A 27,624-nucleotide genomic window follows, 5' to 3' on the forward strand; every position below is an offset into this window, starting at 1 on the left:
TGTTTCCAGTTAACTTTCTGCCTGCAAGGCTTGTCTTCTGTTCTTATCTGGATGTTAAAACAATCCGTTATTTAATAAGACCAGCCATCGCCCACTTCGCCACTACCGCCTGCCTGACAGTCGCTGGATCAGCTCACAAGCTTATTACTAGAGTTCTCAGTTTTCTGTTTGTTTCTGGCCCCCAGGGATTTCTTTTATTTTTCTTGAAGGCACTGTGGTGCTTTTAAAATAACGTTTATTATATTTTAGTCAGAATTTCTAGGTTTCTATAGGGGAAGGCTTTCAGGTTGTCTAACCTACCATTACTAGAAAAAGAAGTTAAACAATTTTTCCTAATCATACTATCACTATCACGGTGACACGAAAGGAAAAGTCTGAATATTTTTTTGGTGAACAAGTGGGCAGAACTGCCCTGCCCTCCAAGTTTTGGACAATAATGGTTCCTCCCCTTCTTCCTTGTCTCCCCAAGAAACAGCCAGAGAACATTCTAAAGGCCGATCTGCCTGTGTCCACTTCAGTCCTAGCGAAGGCAGTGATGGAAACAGGCGTCCAGGAGTCTGCCCTGCTGAGAAGCCCAGAGGTGAGACAGCTGGTGAGCAGCACTGTGACAAGGGGAAAGGCTCCTCCAAGCAGCCCTCCCATGTCAAGGGGGCTGGGCCCAATGCGGAAGGCGAGGAGCCCAGCTGGGCAGCCACAAGCCTTCCACAGCAAGACAGCCATTGGAAAGCCAGCCGGCGGCAGGACGCAGCACCCAAGGCCATGCGTGCCTCCCAGAAGAGGCGCAGCCAGGAGCTCAGAGGAGGGAGGCGCTCCCCGGCCGGGTCCAGCCGGCCTGGCAGTGCCAAGGGGGAAGTGGTCCACCCTGGGCAGAGTCCTCTCCACCACCGGACACCAAGGAACACAGTGACACAGGACAAGCTCGCAGGAGGGACCTCCTCAGATTTGCCACCAAGCACAGAGGTGTTGAGATCAGGAGTCAGGAAGCTGGGGACATCGGCCCGGTCTGAAGACACTCGGCTACCCAAGGAGACTGATCCGGCTCCTGGTCCCCTCCCTGGGCAGACTGTGAACATTGACCTTCTCCCCGTAGAGCTGCGGCTGCAGATCATCCAGAGAGAAAGAAGCAGGAAGGAGCTGTTCCGCAGGAAGAACAAGGCCGCGGCGATCATCCAGCGGGCCTGGAGGAGGTATGAAGGCAGGGCGCCACCACAGCTCTGGCTCTGTGGCTGTCCTCCACCTGACGCGACACTCCCTCTGCTCTGGGACACTTTCTTTATATGCAGTTTTATTTATTTATGGCTTCTTTGGGTCTTCATGGCTGCATGGGCTTTTTTCTGGTTGAGGCGAGCGGAGGCTACTCTTTAGTTGTGGTGGGCAGGCTCCTCACTGCAGTGGCTTCTCTTGTTGCAGAGCATGTGCTCTAGAGCACAGACTGAGTGGTGGTGGCACACAGGCTTAGTTGCTCTGAGGCATATGGGATCTTCCCAGACCAGGGATTGAACCTGTGTCTCCTGCATTGGCAGGTGGATTTTTTTTTTTACCATGGAGCCACCAGGAAAGCCCTCTGTGATACTTTCTAGTGGATTGCATGTGCTGGCCTGACAAGGCCAACTTTACTGAGCCTACCTATGAGATTCCCACATGTTTAGATCTTAATAATTTATATTAAGCTATTTGGAAGGTGTTTTTACCCAGAATGATAGGAAAGGACCCAAGATAGTGGGGTGTAAATGAAAAACCAGGAAGCCTGAGTTTCAGGTGAAGCTCTAACACATTATCCGATGTTGAGCAATGGCCTCCCTGACCCTCGGTTTCCTCCTCTGTAAAATGGTGTTTAACAATTGCTGCAACCTGTCCTGCTTTTGTGACAGGTTGCTGGAATGAGATAATGTGTGCTTTGTAAGTTCTAAAGTACTGCACATGTAAGATAATTTTCCCTCTTTACTACTCAGGCATTAGATACAGTGCATCGAGTGACTGAGTCATCATAGAAACCTGTGTGAGCTCAGAAAGTGGAGTGGGCGCTGGGAGTGGTGGAGGGGCTTCCTGAAGTACTGAGACGAATACACCCGGGTGTAAGTGTGGGAAGACTGCGGAAGTCCTTTGCTTCAGGTTTTCACATGTCTCATAATCCCTTTCACATCGCAGGCCCTCCCTGGGCCCCAGTCCAGATCAGGCCTTCCAGTGATGACCACACCCACAGGGGGAGGGCCGGAACTGTCATGGGCAGGTGGGAGCCATGCGGTCTCCGCCTCGGTAGAGAGGAAGCTTGATGGGGGAACAAAGCAAGCAGATCAGTGCGAGCAGGGGCGTGCCATGTATCAATGCCCCTGTTGGGAGATAAAAGTGCCAGAGACCCTAACGCTGGCAGAGGGAGAGCTGAGTGTCTTGGGAGGTCCAGGGAGAAGCCTCAAGGATCTTTGTGCTGAAGTCTCCTAACCCAGAGCCCAGCGAGCTGCCTGGGGCCTGCACGGCCATCACTGTAGGGCATCTTCCTGTCTGCTTAGGCTCCTGCTTACAGTCACCTCGTGCCTGATCTCCTCAGTCTCCCAACCATGCCACAGGCTGACACGACAGGGATTCGTATCCCTGTTTTTCAGACAAACAGACGTTCTCAAGAAACAAGGCTGGTGCTAATGATCAGATCCAGCACTCGAAGTTCCAACTGACTTAAGTCCAGGTATCTTTCCCTTAGGTTCTCTGTGAAGGTAGTGTGTGCCGTGGTCAAAATAATGGAGGCACAGGCCAACCTCACGCTGTTCACCTCAGAACAGGCTGGAGAGCAGGCTGTCTGGATGGTCTCACTGCATCAACATGTTTTTATAATGTTGTGGGGTTTGTTGTTATCACTGTTACTAATACCAGCAGTTGCCTTCATCTGGCACTCCCGCCAGACACTGCTATAAGTAGTTGTACGTGTATTAACTCGGGTAATCCTCACAGTAACCCTGAGAGGGATACCGGGGACACTCATCTTCCCCCGTTCCACGGTGGAGGAGACAAGCACAGAGAGGTATACCGCTTACAGAGCTGGTATGTGCCAGTACTGGCCTTCCACTCAGACCGGTGACCTCTGAAGCCACAGATAGGAAGGGTCCTCGCTCCCCCATCTTGGGTGTTCTGCCAGGATGTACACTGGCTACCATCCCAGAGGAACTTATTGTTAAGTATCTCAGCTGAAACCTGGGATCCAGACAAGCTTGTGAGGCTTGCCATGTCGGGTCCCACAGCTGCTCCCCAGCTGCAGGGCCTGCCTGTCAGACTGGCCTCTGGCTCCTTTGAAGAGTCAGCAGCTGACAGGTCCTGTCAGCCAGTGTCTGCAGCAGCAAATGAGCCTTCAGTCATTCTCCTCAGGAACAGTGGACTCCCAGTCTGTGCGCCCACCTGGGGAGGCAGGCACACAGGCCCCTCTGGTTGCACCCTGTGCATTTCTGAGTCCTGGGACATCAGCTCCCAAAGGGTTTCTGGAAAGCTGCACACTGTGCCAAGTCCCGTGCCAAGCGACAGTTCAAACCCCTTCATTGATTCTGCTACAGCCGTGTCTGTCTTCTGTTTGAAGCCCAGGAGCCCTCAGTGCCATCCAGGATGAGGTGGGGTGTCCGAGGTGCCCTCAGGGGCCCTGAGGGCAGGGGTGGGGAGCAAGGCTTAGCACATGAGCTCCCATAAACTCAGGTCACCGTCCTAGGACATATGCCCAGGGAAGCAGGCGGGCCAGCTGAAAACACGCCGGACGGGGTGAGCAGATTGAACCTGGGACCCAGAGAAAATGAAACTTCGTCCTAGAATGTGAGTTTTATTACCAGTCAAGGCTTGACTATTTTAAAGGTTGAAACTGGATACTGGACAAGCTGGGCTGGGAAGCTGCTGTGGTGACGAGGAGTTGCTGTGTAAGGCACTTCCCATCAGCTCCTCTCCAGCATGTTTTGAAGTAAATAAGCAAGGAGCAGCTGGATCACAAGAGCCCTACACCCAGGCTGAAAGGGACCATTGGGTGTGTTTGGATTCTCAGCAAACCAGGAGTGCACATTCTCCTTGAGAACATGAGACCATTGGACAGACTCAGTCTCCACACCAGAGTCAGTGAGGTGGCAGCTTGTTACAGCTTCAGCCAACCCCTCGGTTCCCAGCCTCCGCTCGCAGAGCAGGGGATATGGAAGAATTGAACTGGGGAGCCGTGTTGTCCCATAACGCTTACTTCTCTCTATAATTGGCTTTTTGAAAACATGGTACATTCTAGTAAAGGGGTGCCATGGTTTGTCATGCTCTGGGGAAAGAAAGGAAGAACTGCTGTAGTTGTACTGCGATCAGCCTTTAGGACAGGAGGGAAGGGCTGCACCAAGCACTGCACAGAGCTTCGAGCACTTGGGAAGAAGGTTCTGTCCCATCTGGTGTATTTTAAGACTGGGCATGCAGCTCCCTGTGGGCGCACCAGGAGGAGTTAATCAGCTGTGGTTAATGAACCCTGGTGCAGCTTCCCTGGGAGGCTGCACAACAGCCAAGGGCTCAATAAGAGCTTCGGAAGTGCACATGGGATAAACCCTGGAAGGAAAACACCAGAGGTAAATATGGCCAGCACCCTGGTGCCCCTCCGCTCCCCCACCCAGGCTCCACCCTCCCGCAGAATGGTCTTCGTAAGACTCAGCTCTTAACCTTTGCCACTGTTCTTAGAAATCTCTGAGCATCCCCACCAAGAACAGAGTAGAGACCAAGTCATTAGCAGTGTTTGGCTGCTGGACTAGACAAGCACTGATTTGAATGTTGGCTTCTCCTGGCTCTGTTAGCCTTTTCCCTCCAATTTTTATTGTGATATAATTGAGATGTGGCACTGAGTAAGTTTAACGTGTACAGCATTATGACTTGGTTTACATATGTTATAAAACCATTACCACATAAGTTTAGTGAACACCATCATCTCACATAGGTAAAAGGTTTTTCCCCTTGTGATGAGAACTCAGGATTTACTTTTTTAAAACTTTCACATATGTCATAAAAGAAGTGTTAACTATAGTCATCACATTGTACATTGTATCCCCAGTACTTATTTGTCTTATAACTGGAAGTTTGCACCTTTTGATCATGTTCATCCAGCTCCTCTCCCCCAATCTCTGATGACCACAAATCTGATTTCTCTTTGGATTTGTTTTTGAAGATTGTACATGTAAGTGAAATAATACAGTATTTACCTTTATCTGAAATAAGGTCTTTAGGGTTCGTCTGTGTTGCTGCAAATGGCAGCATTTCTTTTTATTTTATGACAGAATAATATTCTATTGTGTATATATATATAATACATATATATATTGGAAGAAACACTATGACCAACCTAGGCAGCATATTAAAAAGCAGAGACATTACCAACAAAGGTCCATTTAGTCAAAGCTATGGTTTTTCCAGTAGTCACGTATGGATGTGAGAGTTGGACTGTAAAGAAAGCCGAGTGCTAAAGAATTGATGCTTTTGAAATGTGGTTTTGAAAAGACTCTTGAGAGTCCCTTGGACTGCAAGGTGATCCAACCAGTTAATCCTAAAGAAAATCAGTCCTGAATATTCATTGGAAGGACTGATGCTGAAGCTGAAACTCCAATACTTTGGCCGCCTGATTCGAAGAACTGACTCACTGGAAAAGACCCTGATGCTGGGAAAGATTGAAGGTGGGAGAAGGGGATGACGGAGGATGAGATGGTTGGATGGCATCACTGATGCGATGGACGTGAGTTTGAGTAGGCTCCAGGAGTTGGTCATGGACAGGGAGGGAAGCGTGGCATGCTGCAGTCCATGGGGTCGCAGAGTCGGACACAACTGAGTGACTGAACTGATAATACATATATAATGTACAGTATTCTATTGTGTGTGTACATATAGAACAACTTCATTCATTCATCCCTCAGTGGACACATCTGTTGTCCATAGGACATTCTGTGTCCTGGCTATTTTAAGATAATGCTGCTGTGGATATAGGGATCTCTTCAGTGTACTGCTTTCATCTCCTTCAGTTATATACTCAGAAGTGGGAATGCTGGGTCATATGGTAGTTCTGTTTTAAATTTTCTACATTTAGAATAATTATTGGTACATGTGTGCTAAGCTGCTTCAGTCATGCCCGAGTCTGTGTGACCCTATGGACTGTAGCCCTCCAGGCTCCTCTGTCCATGGGATACTGCAGGCAAGAATACTCAAGTGGGTTGCCACACCCTCCACCAGGGGATCTTCCCACCCCAGGGATCGAACCCACGTCTCTCACGTCTCCTGTATTGGCAGGCAGGTTCTTTACCACTAGTGCTACCTCAGCCCAATTATTAGTAGGTAAGGATATACTGTTGCAGTTTTGCTGTCTTGTTTTTTTGATCCATTGTTCCATCTTATCCTACCGTCTTTTTTGTGTTTTGATGCCTTCTGGTATCAATCTGCATTGACTTCTTTATCATGTTCCTTGGTGTAATTAGTACAGGTTTTACCCCTGTGATTACCATGAAGCTTATATAAAGTATCTTAAAATATCATTATTTCCTTTGGTATCATATTTACCTGTGGTTTTTCTTTTTTTTTGGCGGTGGGGGGAGTTGTATCTTTGGTTCCTTATGTTGGCATCTATGCATTTGAATAAGCAGTCTCCTCTCACAAGTTTGCTTTGGCAGAGACGGTTCTTCAACACTGAGCTCAGTTTGGGTTTCTGGATGTGTCTGCTGATAATGTACTTGGGCAGGTGGGACTTGCTTTCTCTTTTTGGGCAAGGCCGCTGCCTAAGCTCTAAGACTGTGTGGCGGTGGGTGGACAGGACTGCTGCTTTGGTTCCCTGCTCAAATGAGGCTGTAGGTTGGGCTCTGCAAGTTGCCCAGCTTCTCTGGTCAGGCATACTTAGTCAAGACTGGCAGTAGGCAGAGCTAGGATTTACCTTCCGGCTCTGGTTGGATAGGATGCCCCAGCGTGGGCACTGAATTCCCTGGCCAGACACAGCCACTAGTTTTATTCTGTAGAGGGGGAAAGCCACGGGCAGTCCTCTTTCCAAGTGCTACTCTAAGGACTATGGGATGGGTTTCAAGAGCGTACTCTGGTGAGGTCCCCAGTTGGACGGGCTGAAGGCTGTATTTGGTAGGGCTTGGAATTATTTTCCCTACCCAGGCAGAGTGACGAACTGGTTCCAAAGGTGGCTTCTTCGTGATCTTGATTCAAGGTGCCCTGCTCCCCAAGGTCCCTGGCTGAACAATGCTGTTGGCTTTGTGGATGATCGGCTCTGCCTGCTTTGCATTGAGCATTGCTGGGCTACACAGCTTCCAGGTGGTCTGGCCAGCCTTTCTGGTCAGGAAGCGACCAGAAACTACACTCAGCCATGGGCTGGGCTATGACTCAGCTCTCCTGCTGGGGCAGAGTCAGACTAGGCTCCAAGGCCAGCAAGGTTTTTTGTACAAGAAACTGGATCAGGGAAACTTGAACACCAGTGGGCTCCCTGGTCAGACTGTGCTGCCATCTTGTTTCTACAGAGTCTAAACAGAGCTACTGGTTTTAACTACTACTTGGACTCTACAGGCAGGCTCTGCCAAGATCCCTATGCTGGTTGTTACAAGCCCCTCATTCCTTCTCTGACATCACTGTATTCCCAGTACTTAAGTCCCAGAGTCCCTTGCAGTCCCCATGGAGTAAGACTGGAGTTGCTCCCAAGAAGCAACCCATGATGCTGGGGGAGCTGCATGTCCACCCTGGGCTCTTTTCCCACTGGAAGCATAGCAGGCTCAGGGCAGACCTCTCCGTGTGGTGCTGTGCCAGCCTGGGGGAAGGCAACGCTGTCAGCATGGAGCTGCTCAAACGGTTACCCTTCTAAATCTGTCTCGGTCTCTAGAGCAGGGGGTGCTTTAGCCTCATCCCCATGTTCCAGGATTTTCTCACTGCTGTCTTATCCATGAATATTAGCTGCTGTTCTTGTGATGGGGAGCAGTCAAAATGGACTTATGTCACCATCTTGATGATGTTCCCCTCTATACTCAGCCTTTGTCAGCTTCATAACGTCTACCTTACGGGTTTACTTTCAGACTTAACCACAGGCAAGGTGCCTGGTATACAGGAGGCCCTGACCAAATGCTGGTTCCTTCCACAGTGGGGCCCAGCCTCCAATCCTCCTTGCCTTACCACATACATAATCCTTTGCACACATCTCTCCACTAGTAAAGATTCATGCACAAATGCCCACATCTCTAATCATGTCAATTCTGCTACCCAGAATGCCCTTCCCTGCCTAGCAAGCTTTCACTTATCCCTTAAAACCCAGCACAAACACCAGCCACCTAGCTCCTAGCTCTCACATAGTACTTCTCATACTTCATTTGTTTACACATCGGCCTGTCCCACTTTGGCAAGGACTCATCTAAGTGATACCTAGTTCAGCAAATAACTGATGGACAGGGACAGAACTCCATATACAACATACTGCCACTGAAATTAGGAATGGGAGTTTGAATGAATCTCACAAGAGTTCAGCAACTACTATCCTATAGCTTCTAGGAACTTCAGGCGACATTGGTTTTCTCAGTACTATGACCTTAAATTCTCTGCCCTCCTCTGACTCCCCAGCTACCAGCTCAGGAAACACCTGTCGCACCTCCTGCACGTGAAGCAGCTTGGAGCCAGAGATATGGACAGATGGAACCGAGAGTGCCTGGCTTTGATTCTCCAGGTTTGGAGGAAGGAACTGGAACTGAAACCCCCAAAAACCATGGCAGTAAGCAAGACCACCAAGAGTCCACCCAAGGGCAGCTCAGGCACCAAGCCCACCAGGCACTCAGTGCTCAAGCAGATCTACGGTAATTGTCCTTCTGTGTACTTTATGGTAGCACCCCCGAAGTGTGTCACCTCCGATTTTGAAACAGGATTTAACTACATTGGGCAAACCTCCATTTAGGTAGGAACTTATTAAACAGCCAGGCACCAAGAGAATTCTCATCATGTTTATGCCTCCCTTGCAGCAACTCTGGGTTGGAATTGGTTTCATGAAGCATTCTGATCTCAACCAAGAGAGCCTTACTGTCAAGAGATCGTCTGCTGGGCCTCCTGATGGAAGCCTCACCACACAAGCTCTCTAGACTGCTGCCAGGTTTCCCCTTAAATTCTCGTTAGAGGATCCCAGACCCAGGCCGACCCTGCCTGCCTCATGCTGACCTTCCCTGTGCTTAGATAGCACAGAGCTGTCTGTCTATGGGAACACCCCGGATCCAAGCAGTACAGTACATGCTTGTTTGGCAAATAAACTGCTGCGTACTGAAACCCTTTCAGCTCTGGAAAGTGCCTGACTCACTCCTCGATGGAGAGAACAAAAGTTAAGGCACCTTCACAAACCGATCTGTGGCCTTGGTAGCACAATCTCCAGACCTGGACCTATGTGGTTCTCCACATACCTAATTTATCTTGGTGGACACCTGCAAACTCAAGGCTTTACCTCAATACAAAAATTCAGCACTTGGTCAGGCTACAGCTGTCATTGGTTAAAAAACAGATAATTGTTGGTTGATTTCAGGTTCTCAAGAAGGGAAAGTACGTCAGCCCACAAGATCTTCAAAAGCCCACTCTGTGTTGGGTCTCAACTCAGGTAAGGCAGTCCCTACATGCGCAAAGCAGACAGGGGAGACCATGTGAGAAACACTTCCCTTTTCTGTTTAATCCCCAAAGGTGGAGACATTAGAGCAGACTGCCAGGGGGTTCCAATGGCCAGTTGATTTCAGGACTGCATGTTTTTCATCCCCCTTTCATGGAATTATCACAATAAACATCTCCTCTTCAGAGGAGACAAGTTATTTTTATAACCCCAAACTGTAACATTACCTCCCGCAGAAATAATAAATGGCACCTATTACTGATCACTTTACCATACTTGTTCACATACAGGAGGGGTAAGCACAAATAGTGTTATTCTTTAAAGTAATATCCTGGGAGTTCTTGTTCTGTTTTGGTTTCCCATTAAGGTCCACAATCTCCTCCTCAAAGATGGGACGAAGTCCTTTTACTACAAATTCTGGCTTTTGCCTTTTAGGGCCACTTCAGGAGGACATTTTAATAGCAGGTCCAGCTCAGGTTCAACTGTCCACACTTTCACTCACACAGGAGCAGTTCAGGGAACGTTCTTTTTAGCCCAAGACAAGAGTGTCTTACTCAGGGCCCCTCCATTCATGCCAGCATTAAACGTGGGTGATAAGTTCAGTGCTGTCAGCAGTTAATGCCAGTCTAGTGTTTCTCATAGGTGGCTATGGCAACACGCTCCCCCCAGTCCCTGATCCAGTCATCCGGCGGGAACAGGGTGCAGCTGGGGAGGTGAACAATGACTGTCAGCATGAACTTTAACATTCATTTAGTTTTTGATGGGGGAAAATCTGGAGATGGGGGGACAGTAATTACTACCAAAGCTTTAATAAGAGTTGGGCAATTCATGTAACATAGGCAAGCTGATCAGGGCAATTAGAAACTCAAAGGAATCAGGCCCATAGTTCTAGGTTTAAAAGAAAGAAAAAAACCACACACACCTCTAGTTATCTTGAGTGAACTGAAGAATAGTTTCAAAAACAACTGTTAGATAAAATTACTTTAAGATGTAGCATTTTTGGTATTTTGTTATTTTACTCTGTCTCAAGAAAGTCCAAGACTATCAAATCTTTAAAAATGAAGATGTTTAACAGCGTTAAGAGGTTTTAAGTTAAAGGACTCACAGTTAAAGACAGAAGAAACAAAATAACATTAATAGTTTCTTAGAACTATATATGAATTATCAGCTTGTTTATCCTACACTGGCTTGAAAATAGATGAGGACGGAAGAGAATCTTTTCCTGAACCCAAGCTTGGGGACAAGGGTTTTATGAGGCCCACCTACCTACCCACATTAATCGTTAACCTGTGAATAAGGCTGATGGGCAGAGCAGCAAGCTAGTTAGCTGCAGCCCATGTTTTATTCAGAATACATGTCTATAAATTTCCATGAAATGGGCATGACTTGGACAGACATATTTGTTTCTGCAACATGGCATCACAGATGGCCAACTGAACCAAGGAAGACAAGCCGTTTGTTTTAGTCTTTACCTTGAGTAGAAATTTTTGCTTTGAGGGACTTCCCTGGCAGTCTGCACTTCCATTGCAGGGAGTGTGGGTTCCACTCCAGGGATCTAAGATTCTGCATTCCTTGAGGCACAGCCAAAAAGTTTTTTTAAAGTTTTAATTTTTTTTGCTTTGAGAATTCCATAGAGTTAAGGATGTCTGACTTTTGTTCACTGTTCACTTAGCTTTAGTGCATTGTTGGGCATGTTGTAGGTGCTCAGATCTGAGTTCAGATTGTGGCTCCTAACCTTCAACTCAAGGAGAGATGTTAGTAGTGCTTTTGTCTCTTAAAAGGAATAGAAAGTTAGCTGGATAAACCAAAGAAACAAACTCCTTGGACTGTTTCTTTACATGCATCCAGGAAACAGTTGCCTTCTCCCCAGTCTTCCCACCCACCTGCGAACCACCCACACCCACAAAGAACAGCAGCGTAATAATGGATCAGAGGAGAGAGAGAGAGAGAGAAGTGTCCCAAATTTGGGGTCCATCTCATTAAAAACTTCCTCTAAAAAAATCCCGTTCCAATGAATGGAATAACCACGGCTTAGTAAAAATGGTACCCCCTGTATGAATGCAGAATATCCCTGCACCTACAGAGGGGTGTGCAGGGGACAAGACGACTTGATATACAGCAAAGCAGCCAGAAAACATCAGAGTTCCGAAACAGTTCACTTCAGCTTTATTGAATAACAGTAATAAAAACAGAAGAGAACGATTACCTTTGTAACTTTTTAAAAAAACTACTCACCTTTCATGCTTGCTTCTTTGCTTCACAGCAAGTTAGGAGCAACATTCAGCAATACAGCCTCCACAGTGTCTCTTAACTCCTCGGGGCCTCAGCATCCTCATTTGTTAAGTGAGAGGGTTGAGTGCACCACGAGTTTTCCAAATGTAGCATCCTGTCTTAACTGTCGTGTTAAGAGGAGATGCAGAGAAAGCAGCATCATAGTGGTTATTTCAAGCAAACTGAAGACCTACGTTCCAGTCCTAGCTCCTCAGGCACCTGCCCCCTCACAGTCAAGGTTCTTCCTTAAAAAGATGTCAAGTATCTTTGAGAGGATGGAAAAGGAGGGGCTGATGTCATCCTGTCTCTACCATAAACCAGCCATCACCTTATTGGGTCCCATGGGTAGTCCAAACCTAAACCCCTTTTCCTCCCCACCCTGCCCTTCAGCATTAATAATTTGAGTATCTGTTATTTAACAGTGAGCAACTTGCAGTGTATTCACCTCCTTAAGAACAGTGGGAAATCACAGAATTTTTCTTACAACCTGCAATCAGCTAACCCATCAAGAAACAAACTAAAGCTTCGACTGCCTAAGGAGGAAGACTGTGCCCGGGGGGCTCGGATAGCTAGTGCAGACTTCAAGTTCTCTGATTAGCTTTTACACTTTACGCAACTTTAATATCCCAAAGCCTTATCAGCCTAAAAATGTGGTAACAACTGAAAAGAAATGTTTTCCTTCTGCTCTCACATAGCACTGTTTTGTAAATTCTTCAGCTGCACTGAAAGGACCAGGGTAGTCCATACCTGTGCAGAACTGCCCATCTGCCTCCACTTCAGTAGGACTGGAAAAGACGACTTTATAATAACTCTACGCAGAACTAAGAAAAGTGAGCACTGAAGATCTGCTGGGTTGGGATTTCTCCCTGCCAGCTGGTCCAAGCCTGGCTTTGTTGACTCCAGTCTGAAGAACCTAAGTGAGATGGGGAGGAGCCTGGCCCACAGCAACTGCCTTCAGCTCACTACTTTTCTGGAGTCAAATGCAATGGACTTCATTACAGACACCACATCCTGTTATAATTTTTAGACCAGAGTCATGACCCAGTGTTTGCTTTTAGAGGTCGTAAGGCTGTCCTAGGTATACGGTTGACGGCTTACGTTTTAGTTTCCGCGTCAGCCTCTGGAGGCCACAGGTGGCTGCCGCGTCCTCTCGTTGAGCGGCGTTCCTCCTGCTGGGCACCAGCGGCTGCACCTAGCACCAGGGCCTCAGTTGGCAGGCCTACGGACTGGATCCTTCACGCATGGCGCCAGCTCAGGCCTTAACCTACTTCTATTTTCTGCCTGACCTGCAGAGGTGAGCCGTCTTGTCAAATTGCCTTTCCTCTGGCACTGTGCGAACTATGCATTCCAGCTCTTGAAGAACATTTGGTTTAAATAAAATCAGTGATTACAGGGTTCTTCATATCTTTTAAGGGCAAAGCTACTAAGAATGTAGACATATTAGGCTCACAGGTATTTCTAGGACTGCTTCTGTTTTAAAATTACTGCCACCCCTGTCCTGACTGTAAGAGACTGGAAACAATAAAGTGTTAAATACTTGGATTTTTTTTTTTACAGTTGGCTAATTACATCATTATTGTGAAAATGATTATAACAAAAATAATAATCACTAGTAGAAAAATGATTTTTTAAGAGTTTTGCAGCTCAGACCAACTACCACTTAGGTATAGGAAAATTCACAACAATGGGAGTACGGTCTTGAAATCCTGCTAGAAATCCTCTGTAAACAACACAACTCCAAGGCGAAAAGCAACCACTCCCAAACGAAACCAAAAACTAGTCTGTTGCTGTCTGAATGAACTGGGACTGAGAACACACAGAATGAGGTTTGCCTAGATGGGGCTGAAAAGATTCAGCTGGTTTCTTAGAATATAACAGGAGGTACCATATTATTGCTCTGTATTTTATACATACTTAGCTATGGGATGTATATACTTAACCACACATCACATGCTAGTCCAAGAAGCCAGCCTGTGTATCAGTGGCAACTCCCAAGCATTTTCCTGTTTCAGTGCAAAGGAAGGTTCATAAACAGCTTCTTTAAAAGTTCAGCTTTAATGACAAACATTTATGACATCAGTCTCTCTTCAAAATTAGATGTGAATAAACAGTTTCCAACAGACGTGCTGCAGTGCCTTTTCAATACACTGTACTCAATGCGTTGGGGCCCTGGGGATGCCCAGTGATGTACACGTTGAAGCAATAATGTAAGTCTGTGAGCCACTGCTCCTGCACACCTCCGCTCTTCAGTGTCTGCAAAGAAAATAAGAATAATGTGAGTGGTACCAAAACTGCTTCCTGATGGTTTTTATCACACCCAAACAAGATCTCAAGAGTCCCTTGCAGTAGTATCATCATCTATAAATACCACAGTAAAGCTCACTGAAAAGGGAACCTAACTGAGGAATTACCACAGGGAGTTCAACTCCTAGTCTCATCCTCAAGCACAAGTGCTACCAGTTTCTTGTTGGGTCTCTTCCCTCCCACCTCTGCTAGGCACTGATGACACTGCACCGTTAACCGCCCCTTACTCTGTATATCTGCCCTTCTGCATTCTAGAATCTCATGATTTCTGCATTAACATCAACTGAGAATAATAACTCTACAGGGCTCAATTTGTCATTCATATACAGATGGGCTGATTCTCCAAATTCTTGACTTCCTTCTATTTCTGAATTCTGCTTCGTCTTCCATTACTGACAAGATTCAGAATATATCCTGTGTTTATGCATGTATAAGCTCTATGACTCTGAAGTATTATTATATATACACCAATTAATAACTTCCTCCAATCAAAAAAACCTCATTTCAACTCTCCAGACCAAAACACCCAAATGAATCCTTAAGAAACAGAGCTGCCTGCCCCAGGTGAACACAGAACCGTTAGACAAAGCTGAAGCCTACAACTTCCAGCTTCTTCCCCCTCTCCAGTGATCTAAGTGACGAGAAATAGGTCTGCAGTTTATTCCTGCTAAATTTCCTTAATGACAGCTAACATTTGTTGGGTACTTAATAAATGTCAGTTACAGTATAAACTTTACTTGGATGATTTCATTGTGGTTAACAAAACCCAACAAAGTTGCTGCTATTTCCATTTCTACAGCTAGGAAAACAAGCTCAGACAGGTTTAAAAAAAAAAGAAAACTTGCAAAATCACCATAGTCAATCAATAGAATCTGTATCACAATCCAGGTAGACTGACTCTGATGCCTGTACCTTTTCCAACTAAGCTGCCTGCCACCTTAATTTAGTTCGAGTATTTTAAGGCTTTTAGTACTGATTCTGGAATCAGTGACAGTTACCAGACGCCAGGGGAAGTCTTAAGAAACCACCACACTGGGCTTAATCCCAGAAGTCTGTCAAGGTGCAGGAGCCCTGGCCTCCCACAACCACCTCCGTGCCCATGAACCTAGTACAAGCAGTAGATGGCCCTGTTGGTGCTTCTTACTGTGATATTCTTGATGATCTGCTGCACCAAGATGGCGTTGGTCAACATGTGGGTCCTGAGGGGTGCGTGCTGCAGCAACAGGCGGAGCAGCTGGCCCACTACAGGCAGCTCCTCAGGCCCAGCTCTGTTCACCCGGAGGCTCTGCAGCATCAGCCTGAGGACTCGAGGCAAGAGGGCCAGGACGGAGACACAGACCCCCCAGAGCTTGTCCCTGCAAAACAAAGAAACCTGTCAGTGAATGGACACATAGAGGAGAGGGGCCCTCTCCATACTTCCCAAGACGGAAAAATGTCCTTTTAATGAGAAACAAAGTCTTTTCTGATAAAACCCCACAAACCAAAACTAGTAAGAACTGAGTTTCATTGAGAGCTAAGTAAGCAAATGCAGTGAAGAATTAGCTGCGTTGCCCTATTTTAGGGGTTTCAGAAAGCCCAGCAAGCAGCATTTTCCTGGGCAAGGCATTCCCGAAACCCTAGTGAGCGTATTTAACACAAAGTTCACCTGAGAACAGAAAGACCTGTACATACATATGATTCTCTACCAGTGAACATTATTCAACTGCTGTACAATACCAAAGGTCAAAGGGGAGAGAATATCCCACTGGTAAAAGAATAAGAAAAGAACCTCATGAAACTCTAAGCCCCTGACCTGGATTCTGAGCTTCTTCAGTGTGTTAGAACAGGGCAAATTTGCAGACAAATATGTGCTCACAAGGAACCAAAAGGCATCTGAGAAAATAGCCAGTCAGGGAACTATCATGGACCAGAGACAGTAAATCCAAATTTCAGTGAGCATCATTCTTTTGGTAACTTTATAGAACGGGAACAGAAATGTTTTATGAGAGCAGTAAATGGTCTAACCACAGTCTAGAAAAGTGTCAATTAAATGGAGGAAAAGTCCACTGGCTGCTAAAGGCTCTAATCTTCGTCTGTTACGGTTTCAAGAGTGCATAACCGTCCCAGTCTCAAGACTTTGTAAGAAAACCTGACTACCTCTAGACACAGAAGCAGCAAACCTTTCACCATCTGACCTCCTTCCCACGTCCCCATACAGCAACTGCATCAAAGGTGGATACTGAATCCATCCTAAGGCAACCAGATCCTCTTACTGGAGACTTTATTCAGCCTGTGGACCCACACACGGCCAGGTCAGGACAGCCGTGTACAAGAGAAAGTCAGACTGAAAGACACAGTTAATGATGAGGCAAAGGCACAGAGATGATAACCACACAATCTAGAAGAGAAAAGACTAAAGAAAGCTGCTTTGGTTCTGCCTGGGTTTCAAATTCCTACCTGCACAATTCCTACCCTTTGGGGTTTTGTTTTTTTAAAAAAACAAGTCACTACTGTAATGACCCAATATATTCATTTTCTACTTGAACTTGAGTGAATTTCAAATAACTGGATCAAAACTTCTAAAAGGACTCATAGATTCTACATCATAACAAATTAAGTATACTAAGGGGATGAGTGGTTTAGAATTTCACCTTCATACACCACAATTAAAGAAAACTGTCAGGTCAAAAAGAAGATGACCTGGGGAACCACAAATGATGGAAGCAAAACCATTTGAAGAGTCATTCTTAGGTTTTTCTAAGAGTTGTCATGGTACAAAAATAACTGTACTTAACTATAAATTATTTAAAGGACAGAACCAGAACCAATGAAGTTGAGATTTTAGCTCAACAGAGAACAATGGCTCTAAACCACTCTAAAGGAACTGTGAAAGTCCAATATTTCATATATAATTTTCAGGAGTTCCACTAACTGCAAACTTCTGATATATTCTTGTCAGATAATACCAACCAATCCTCCACCCCCTAAACACAGAGAAATATGGATAATATACTTAAAAAAAAAATACAGCAAAGCTCAAAAGCTAGAATGGTGAACTCTCTAGGTGCCAGAAACTGACAGAACTCCTATTGATACACAGGGGCACAGAACTGGACGTGGGATTTTAGGACTCGTTTTCAACAGCCAACAGCGTTGGAAGATAAGGCTTCAGCCCCAGGTATAGAAGGTTGGGAGCCAGAACTGGGCTCCCTGCAGAGAGCTGGAAGCCAGGAAAAGGCAAATGTGAAACTGCCCATAGGGAGGTCTCCACAGACTCTCACAACAGATGAATTCAGAGAAGTTATACAACCCCAAACATGAAGTTGTTTCTTCAACCCCATGAGAAACAATTTCTACAGCCTGACCTGCTCCCCAAAACAAGGCAGAATTCCCACACCAGAGAAACAGCGAACAAAACAAACTGACAAGAAATTTAACACCAATGAATGAAGAATAAGCAAGAATGACAAAGAACCAAGTAAAAACTCAAAACGGATCAAAGGGAAAACAACAGCTGACAAAATAAAAACTCAACAGAAGGGTTAAAGAATTTGCAAAATGGAAGATGTTAAGAGAGGACAGAATCAGATGCTCCCTATATTTAAAAGGAGTTTTTAGGAGAGAACAGAAACAGTGGGTGAGATAATAGAGATAAAAACAGTACTTCCCATACCTGAAAAAAAAAAACACTTGTCTTCAGGTTAAAGGAGTGAAGTTAAGTCTCAAGCAGGGTAAATAATAACAAACCTACACTAGGATATAACCTGACTTTCAAGACAACAAAGAGAAAAGAGTCAAAAACCATAGAAAAGAACAGACTATTATCTACAAGACAAGAGGGCTCAGTTGAAGAGCAGATCTTTCATTTATTAACAGAGTCCAGGAAACAACACAACAGTTTCTTCAGAGAACTGTGGCCACAGTTTTGAATACCTCAATTGGTCGAGCCCGATTTTTTGGTTAGCACTTGTGAAATCAAAAGCTCCCAGTAGTTTGACTGGCACTCTCATTATCTGTAATCCCACAATTACCTTGTGTAGGAGGGCAGAAGCAGCCCCAAAGGGAAATTTAAGTACCTAAGGCTCGGGCTGCCAACCCTTTCTTGTGCCTAAGTAATGTCATCCAGAGATGCATATGGTCCTGGTAGTATCAAACTTTCCAATACCCCGCACAACACACTTTTAAAACAGAATTTTTAAACAGGCAAAATGTATTAAACACATTGAATTTTTTTCAGTCCAACCATATACAATCAAAGCAGAATGTTCTATAAGAAACTAAGAAGACCTCTGAAACATAAGTATACCACGAAGGGCCTATATTTCAAGTGACAGGAAATGACAAATAGCAAAATACCTATTTCATAAATGGGGATGCTCATTATAAAATTTTTATAACCTGGAGAAGTTCCTTGCTATTTACAAAGGTTTTTCTTGAGCTATGAGACCTAAAGTTTGATGATGTGTAAGAAAAGTACCATCAGATCTATTTATTTATGTGTAAATTTTACAGGATATTAACAGTGAAATCTACCAAGTTTTAAATACACACAACACTTTGTGGGAAAAATCCCCATCAGTAAGTTACAGTACATTCATAAAGCGGAATACTACAGAGCAAGGGTACCAGACCACAGCCAATCCTGCTTGCAGCCTGTATTTGTAAATAAAATTTTATTGGAACACAGCACACCTATTCATTTATGTATCATGTGATGCTCCTTTCATAGCATCAGGGAGTGCTGAGTAGTTCTGACAAGTTCTGACAAAAACCTAAAATATTCACCATCTGACTCTTTACATAGAAAGAAGTTTGCTGACTCCTGGTATGGAGAAACAAAATGAATTACATCCTTAAATCAACATGAGTAACTCTCACGATGATGCAAATCAAGTCATAAAAAAATACACTAATTCCTTTTATATCAAACTCTTAAAACATGAAAAACAAAAATGAACTGTTTTTATTTAAAAATTTTATGTGCATTTATAAAGGCAGCAAAGTGAATAACACAGAAGTGATCTCTGGAGGTGTAAAAGAGAAATTTAACTATGGAAAGGACATGGATAGAGCATGCTGACGACACTCTATTCCTAAACCTGGAATTTAGCTAAATGGATGTTCAGTTTATACTCTTTAAACTATTTAAATATTTTACACAATCATATGTATGACATATTTCTATGACACTTAAAAGCTCAAAAAAGACTTGAAAGGCAAATGTCAAAATGTGACAGAATGATTTTTATTTTCTTATATGTGATCATCTCTTAAGACTGTTTAATAACCTTCTTGCAATGAACTGTAAACAGCATACCAAAAAGAACGTAAGCATGAGAACACTTTTTGAAAATGAAAGTGAAATCTTCCACACTATCCTAGAAGCTTTAGTCTAAAAAGTATATAGGAACAAAAGTAATAATTAAAAAACACCAGCATCTTGGAACAATTTCCTTAAACCCATGAATTTAAAATTTGACTCTGGCTAGTTCTAATGAAGCCCGAACAAAATACAAAGGCTCGTATTAATAAGTCCATCCTTCTAAAACACAGAATTTTCTTGCCAGATCTATAGCAAAGTTAAGGAAAGCTCCCAAGAAACTTTATAATACCATCTAACTTTGCAAATTTGTAGCTTACAAGAAAAAACAAAAACTAAGACTGCTATACCACATCACAAAGGGGATTCACAAAAGAACAAAGAAGCAGGTAGCGAGGGATATACAAACTCTAAAAAAGAATTAGATTTTGGAAATATCTTTTATGGATTGACTGACTGAAGGCAGTTGAACAAGTAGGAAAAAAATTAAAAGTTTAAGAGTATAAAACTGTTACCTTTTTCTTAGATGTTCTGCTTCTCCTTTCTCTAAAGTAAGTAGAAAATAAAGCAGACTGTAGCAACAAGAAGCCAGAAACGGCAGTAGAGTTTCACTAAGTACACACGTATGATCCAGGAGCTTACAGATAACACCCAAAACACAGCCAGCCGTGCTGTCAGGAATTACAGTCAATCCAACCTAGGCAGAGAAAAATGAGGTTAATGACCTCTTCACAACAGCCCTTCTCCCCAGAATAAAAACAAACACCATCACCTGGACAATTAACCTCCCATCACTACTGGTAGCTCAGATGGTAAAGAATCTGCCTGTAATGTGGGAAGATCCAGGTTTAATCCCTGGTTTGGGAAGATCCCCTGGAGAAGGGAATGGCAACCTACTCCAACATCCTTGCTGGAGAATCCCACGGACACAGGAGCCTTGGCAGGCTACAGTCCATGGGTCACACAGTCGGAGATGACTTAACGACTACACTACTACTACTACTGGTGGAAGTCGGTACAACCACAATACATGCCATGCCCCCCACCACACCTTAAGGTCCCGTTTTCCTCTGACAACTAACTGCTACCTGAAATGACTGAAAATATTTAAACTCAAGAAATACTATCGATCCAATTCCCCACATCTCCTTCAAGACAAAGTCTCTTAAATTTTCTAGATGTTACAATTTCTACTGTTGGCCAAAAACATTATTTAAAAGGATTATTTCATGCATCCAAAGAAAATCTTGATACCAATAATCACATTTACATGATCCTGAGTATTCAGACTGGAAAACGCTAATCTGGCACCACCCTCATCCCAGGAAATTAAATGCACAAACCAGAGTTCATTTTACAATTATCCTTCCCCTGGATTTAACTGGTCATTCAGACATAACCAAAGAAAATCATCTGCAATGGAGTAAGGTAATACCACACTTACTCTTGACTGCCTCACTGCCCGAGACCCAGACAGGGGACATCATGGTACACTAGCTCACCTGGACTCTGCTGTGTAAACAGTCATTAAGCTGGACTCTAACTTGTAACATTAAGTATACACAGTTAAAATCTCCTGCAAGCCAACTGTTGAGTAATCATAGTCTGCAGGCTCTGAGGTCTTGACCTTTCCACCAGGCTGTCTGAAGAAAGTGACCAAGACTGACTGGAATGCTGATCTTGGAATAGTGAATGTAATCAAAGGAGGGCATACATTTCTAGAGTGGAAGTTAAAAAAAAAAAAAAAAAAGATGGGGCTCTTTGGAAATACAATGTATATGGATTGGAAGTTTAATAGCAGGAAGAAAAGGGTACTGAGAAGTCAAAGTGGTACTCTTCCAACTTGAGGCAAGTAAAGAAAGGGGGTACGCATGTGCCTATCAAATTATCCAAACAAGTGACAGTCCCTTGAAGAAAACCTTGGGGGCTCTCCCTTGCACTGTAATATATCATTATAGTAAAAAGTCAAAGATTAAAGTGTAAAGGTTGGAGGAAGTTAAAAGCAAAACCCAAGCATACCTAATGAGAATTCAATACCAATGGGAACAAGAGACATCCACAAGCCCAGAGACAAGTAAGTTTCATGGCTAAGCTCACTGTTCCCAGTGACCAGGCCCTTAAGCCTGTGAGGTGACAGCCCTACTCCACACCTCACCCCTTCTAGGTATGACACCAAGCACATGTTCATGAAAGCATTTCAAGTCAGAAAGACCCAAGGTATCATTTTAAGGTCTTTCATTGTTCATATAGAGAGAGTAAGGGCCATTTCCCTAAGGTGACAGAATTAATTAGCAACAGCCAGCAAACAAACCAAGATTTCTCAGTTCTCACCACAGATGAGAGGCCATGAAATTATTAAGCTTAGATTCTGGACACTCAGTCTCTCCCCGATTATGGCAAACCAAATCTTAACCAGTGAATCTCTATGCTTTTTGTGTTAACAGAAAAAATTTTAAGTATATTTACCAAATGCTTACTGATGGCAGTCTGCAGGACGTCAAAGCTTTGGCTTCGGACAGGGACAACCAATAAACTGTGACAGACTGTCTGTCAGAAAGGAGAAAACCGGTACCAAATCAGAACACTGTAGGTCAGAAACAAGTCCAACAGTTTTTTTTTAAACCTACTTGCTCTACATATTAAAAAGAAACTCAACAAGAAGTGACTCTAAAGATGCAAGCATCAAACAAGCAATCCTCATATATATGGGCTAATTTTCCAAATAATTCATTTATTAAATACTTACTGAGCACTGTGGAGAAGGAAATGGCAACTCACTCTGGTATTCTTGCCTGGAGAATTCCATGGACAGAAGAGTCTGACAAGCTACCAAATATGGGGTCACAAAGAGTTGGACACAACTGCCTGACTACCACACAAACTGAGCTAGTCTTATCAGGCGCTACACACAGGAGTGAAAGAATGAGAAACTTCTGTCTCACAGCCCTCGGGTAGCTTACAATCAACCAAGGTAGAGCCCACATTCCCATTAAATAAGTGCTACAACAGGGAGGTCTCAGTGATGTAAACAAAGAGCGGACAAAAGCTTTTCTCCCATTTGGTGGAAAAATACATCATTGAAAAAAACATGATCCAGAAAAGAGAAATACTACATGCAAATTATGCTGCCTCTTATTCCCTAAAGGTAAAACAACAGTCTATAAGGAAGAAAAATATGAACGAGATGGGAATCAAATCTCTAGTACTTTTAATTTTCCAAGATCTCAAGAAAACAAGAAGCAGAATGACAGCATCAAGTCCTTCAGAGAATCACAACACAACTCCAGAAGCCAATGGAATGCAGTACCAAAATGAAGTATGTAGAAAAATCCCATGGGGAGACAAAGATAAGGCTAGTGGAAAGAAGAATATGACTCTAGGAAGAGAAAGAATAGTCAAGATAAATTCAAGAGAACTGTCAATCCTCAAAATCAACAGTATCTGCATTATGTCTCTCTAGAACCTCCTGTAGAGTGATACTACCCAGAGTTTTCATAGGGCAATTGTCTTCTCTTTTAAACCTGTAGGTAACAATGTAAGCAGGATATTTTCAATGGCATCTTCCTTCTTCAAAATGAGCACAGTGAATATTATCATTCATAAAAGGTAAATCATATTTGAAAGGCCCATTCAATAATAAATGATCACTCAATCCCCTCCTTTTTCCCTTCTGCCTCCCTCCCCTCCTGAATGAATCAGTTCTAAAGCTACCTCGTGAGGCCAAGCTAGATATCAGCACTAGAGTCAATGGGAGGGCTTCAGTGGCCCAGAGTCAGTTAACTGTTAACAAATACAGATGCTCTGTCCCAAAGAATTGGAGTTCAAATGGGATAAGAAAAAAGATGCCCACAGGGGAAAAGGGTGGCACGGAAAGGAGATGATCACAGACAAAGGAAGTGACCGAGTAGGTAAATATATTAAGTGGAAGTCAGGTTTCTCACCATCAGAAAAAGCAGGTACAAGAGGGAAAGGAGAAAACCAGAATGAACCCCATGGTGTTGAATTCCTGATTTCTGTTCACTGATAAGGTCTGGGAACAGCAACATCAAATAGCAATGAACACACTTATAAGAGTCGAGAATTGTTTCCTAAAATGCATTCTCCACCTAAAGGAAAACTGGGCTTCTTAAAGAAATACCTGATTGCTGGGCTGGGACAGGGGAAATACAACACAAATCTGAAACAATCTGTGATACAATAAAGGTAGTACAGCTAACCCCTGAACAACATGGGGAGGGGATTAGAGGCACAGACCCTCTGTGCGGTTGAAAATCTGCACGTAACTTAATAGTGGGCCCTCCACATCTAACGCTGTTCGTATCTGCAGATGCAACCATGGGTCCATGCAGTAATGTAGTATTTACTACTGAGATAAATCTGCATGTAAGTGGGCCTGCACAGTTCGCACCTGTGTTGTTCAAGGTCAACAGCACTCAGAGAAACACGAGGACATGTCAAAAGAACAAAGACGTTTGCTTCCAGGAGGTGACCATGGCAAACGTGAGTATCAAAATTAATAAAGATAGTAAGGAAATTTACCCCACTGGAAAATGTAAGAAACCATACTAACAAAAAGAAATAAAAGAATAAAAGAGAAGACCAAAAAGAAATGATATTTACACTGTTTCAAAACATCATAAAATGTTACTAAAGGGGAAAAACTAGAGTGCAGAAGGTGACCAGATACCACTTACTCAAGTGGGCAAAGTGAACACCTAATGGGACAAATCAAAACCCTGCACCGTCTGACAAGCTGCCATCAGAAACCCACAGCATCACTTGTGTCGTATTCCTGCCACATCTGTATAACCTGATTTAACCATGTGGAAATAAACCTGAATTGAGAGAAATTTTACAGAATAACTGTCCTGCAAAAAAGATGCTTACTCCTTAGACAAAAAGTTATGACCAGCCTATACCTAGACAGCATATTAAAAAGCAGAGACATTAATTTGCCAACAAATGTCCATCTAGTCAAGGCTATGGTTTTTCCAGTAGTCATGTATGGATGTGAGAGCTGGACTATTAAGAAAGCTGAGCACCAAAGAATTGATACTTTTGAACTGTGGTGTTGGAGAAGACTCTGGGGAGTCCCTTGGACTGCAAGGAGATCCAACCAGTCCATCCTAAAGGAAATCAGTCCTGAATGTTCACTGGAAGGACTGATGTTGAAGCTAAAATGCCAATATTTTGGCCACCTGATGTGAAAAACTGACTCATTTCCCTGATGCTGGGAAACACTGAAGGCGGGGGAAAAAGGGGACAACAGAGGATGAGATGGTTGGATGGCATCACCGACTCAATGGACATGAGTTCAACTCCGGGAGTTGGTGATGGACAGGGAGGCCCAGCGTGCTGCAGTCCATGGGTTTGCAAAGAGTCGGACATGACTGAGCGACTGAACTGATTCTTCAAAAATGTCAGGGTCAATGAATGACACTGCTTTATCAGCAAAGTCAATGTACTATTCTAAATCCTATGTTGTCATTTCAACAATCTTCACATCTTTACCAGGGGTAGATTCATCTGTTCATTCATTAGAAGCAACTCTTCATCTGTTCAAAGTTTTATCATGAGATATCTGCAATTCAGTCACATCTTCAAGCTCCATTTCTAATTCTAGTTCTCTTGCTATTTCCACATCTGCAGTTACTTCCTCCACTGAAGTCTTGAACTCCTCATGAAGGTTGTAATCAACTTCTTCCAAACTCATGTTAATGTTGATATTTTGACCTCTCACTATAAATCACAAATGATCTTAATGGCATCTACAAGGTGAACTCTTTTCCAGAAAGTTTCCAATTTACTTTGCTCAGATCCATCAGAAGAATCTCTATTTATGGCAGCTTATTTCTTAAATGATAAAACTTGAAGGTCTAAATGACTCCTTGATCCATGGACTGCAGAATGGATGCTGTGCTAGCAAGCATGAAAAAAACATTAATCTCATTGTGTATCTCCATCAGGGTTCCAGAATGACCAGTGTTTTGTCAACGAGTAGTAATACTTTTAAAGGAAGCTTTTCTTCTGTGCAGAAGATATCAACAGTGGGCTTAAAATAATCAGTAAACCATGGTGTACTGTCATCCAAGCTTTTTCCTTTATAGGGCATAGGCAGAGTAGACTTAGCATAATTCTTAAGGGTCCTAGAATTTTCAGAATGGTAAATGAGCACTGGCTTCAACTTAAAGTCACCAACTGCATCAGCCCCTCACAAGAGTCAACCTGTCCTCTGAAGCTCTGAAACCAGGCACTCACTCCTCTCTAGCTAAGCCAAGTCCTAGATGGCATCGTCTTCCAGTATAAAGCTGTTTTGTCTATGTTGAAAGTCTGTTATTTAGGGTAGCCATCATTTCAATACTCATCTTAGCTGGATCTGCTGGATAATTTGCTGAAATTTCCCCATCAGCTATTTCACCTTACACCTTCATGTCATGGACACGGCTTCTTCCCTTAAGCCTCATGAACAGTCTCTGCTACCTTCAAACTCTTCTGCAGCTTCCTCACCTCTCTTAGCCTTCAGAGAATTGAAGAGACTATTAGAGTTTTAGGGATTCCCTTATAGCTCAGTTGGTAAATGTGCCCACAATGTGGGAGACTTGGGTTCAATCCCTGGGTCAGAAAGATCCCCTGGAGAAGTAAATGGCAACCACTGCCAGTATTCTTGCTTGGAGAATCACATAGACAGAGGAGCCTGGTGGGCCACAGTCCATGGGGTCACAAAGAGTCAGACACGACTTGGCAACTAAATCATCATCAGGGTTTTGTTTGAGATTTGGCTTTGGCTTAAGGGAATGTTGTGGCAGTTTGATCTTCTATCCAGATCATTCAAACTTTTTCCATGTCATCAAAAAGGTTGTTTCACTTTCTTATTATTCCTGTGTTCATGGAATAGCACTTTTAGTTTCAAGAACTTTTCTTTTGCATTCACAACTTGGCTAACCAGCAGAGAGGTCTAGTTTTCAGCCTATCTTTGCTATCAACATGCTTTCCTCACTAAGCTAATAATCATTTCTAGCTTTTGATTTAAAGTAAGAGATACCCAACTCTTCGCTTCACTTGAACACCTGGTGGCTCAGATGGTAAAGAATCTACCTGCAATGCAGTAGGCTGGGGTTTGATCCCTGGGTCAGGAGGATCCCCCAGAGAGGGAAATGGCAACCCACTCCAGTATTCTTACCTGGAGAATTCCATGGACAGAGGAGCCTGGTGAGCCACAGTCTATAGCATCGCAAAGAGTTGGATACAACTGAGCAACTAACACACACACACTCACAGAGGCCTCTGTAGGGTTATTAACTGCCCTAATTTCAGAATTGTTGAGTCTCAGGGAATAGGGAGACCTGAGAAGGGGAGAGATAGGGAACGGCTGGCTGGCGGGGCAGTCAGAACACATATTTCACTAAGTTCACTGCACTATCTCATGTGGGCACGGTTCATGAGGACAATTAATTACAAAGCCCGAAACAATTACAACAGTATTATCAAAGATCACCAATCACAGCTCACTGTAAGAAATAACAATGAAAAAGTGTGAAATATTCCAAGAATTACCGAACTGTGACACAGAGACACGAAGTGTACCAGTGCTATTGAGATGACAGACAGCCTCAATGCAGCGCTGCCACAAAACTTCAGTTTGTAAAAACTGAATCTGCAAGTACAATAAAATACGGCCTGCTTGTGCTGAAGTAGGGACTATGGGCATTTTGTCAAATAGTTTAAGAAAACAGAAGTTCTTTCTACTGCAGTTGTAATTTTTCTCTAGGTCTGAAATTGTTTCAAAATAAAAGTAAACAAAAATACAAACACAGAGACACACAAACACACACATGCATAGGCAATCTTCACTTTTGCAACTACAGTGTTAACCGAAACTTGCACACCTCCGATTCCTGACCTCACAGTACACAATTCCAGAACAGGCACGGCAATGTGCTAGTGTGGAAATTAAGAGTTTTAAAAAAATACAAAACTTTACTTTTCTTAAGATTTTGTATGTTTAATTTCTACATTGAAGTATTTTCTACCTAATTTTATACAGAAATGTCATACACATAAAACTGTTAATAAAATCAGAGGTTTCAAAGAAACAAAATCAGAGGTTTCAAAAAAATAAAATTGTCCTATTTCTTAAACTACAGTAATGATTTCTTATTATTCTTCCAAA

At 43.6% G+C, this 27,624-nt stretch overlaps 2 protein-coding genes across 10 annotated transcripts in view; one reads left to right on the top strand and one right to left on the bottom strand.

Moving 5' to 3' along the window:
- The window catches only part of INVS (inversin), a 136,947-nt gene extending 123,554 nt beyond the window's left edge, over positions 1-13,393 (top strand). For 4 of the 7 annotated variants that reach the window (XM_019966274.2, XM_070794829.1, XM_070794830.1 and 1 more), the window contains 4 exons: positions 470-1,187; positions 8,563-8,792; positions 9,503-9,574; positions 12,274-13,393. In XM_019966274.2, coding sequence (XP_019821833.2) covers positions 470-1,187; positions 8,563-8,792; positions 9,503-9,574; positions 12,274-12,449 — 1,196 coding nt within the window. In that variant the 3' untranslated portion in view covers positions 12,450-13,393. Of the gene's footprint in view, positions 1-469; positions 1,188-8,562; positions 8,793-8,954; positions 9,575-12,273 lie in introns of those variants that run through there. The other 3 variants (XM_019966277.2, XM_019966275.2, XM_019966276.2) reach the window with 3 other exon arrangements.
- Positions 13,394-13,887: 494 nt separating this feature from the next.
- TEX10 (testis expressed 10) overlaps positions 13,888-27,624 on the bottom strand; it is a 46,509-nt gene continuing 32,772 nt past the window's right edge. Inside the window, exons 12-15 of one of the 3 annotated variants that reach the window (XM_019966278.2) lie at positions 21,921-22,001; positions 19,970-20,151; positions 15,300-15,510; positions 13,888-14,104 (exon numbers count right to left, since the gene is read on the bottom strand). In XM_019966278.2, coding sequence (XP_019821837.2) covers positions 13,991-14,104; positions 15,300-15,510; positions 19,970-20,151; positions 21,921-22,001 — 588 coding nt within the window. In that variant the 3' untranslated portion in view covers positions 13,888-13,990. The remainder of the gene's footprint in view (positions 14,105-15,299; positions 15,511-19,969; positions 20,152-21,920; positions 22,002-27,624) is intronic. The other 2 variants (XM_019966279.2, XR_002181292.2) reach the window with 2 other exon arrangements.

The sequence above is a fragment of the Bos indicus genome, chromosome 8 (genome assembly GCF_029378745.1).
Source record: "Bos indicus isolate NIAB-ARS_2022 breed Sahiwal x Tharparkar chromosome 8, NIAB-ARS_B.indTharparkar_mat_pri_1.0, whole genome shotgun sequence".
NCBI classification, from domain to species: Eukaryota; Metazoa; Chordata; class Mammalia; order Artiodactyla; family Bovidae; genus Bos; species Bos indicus.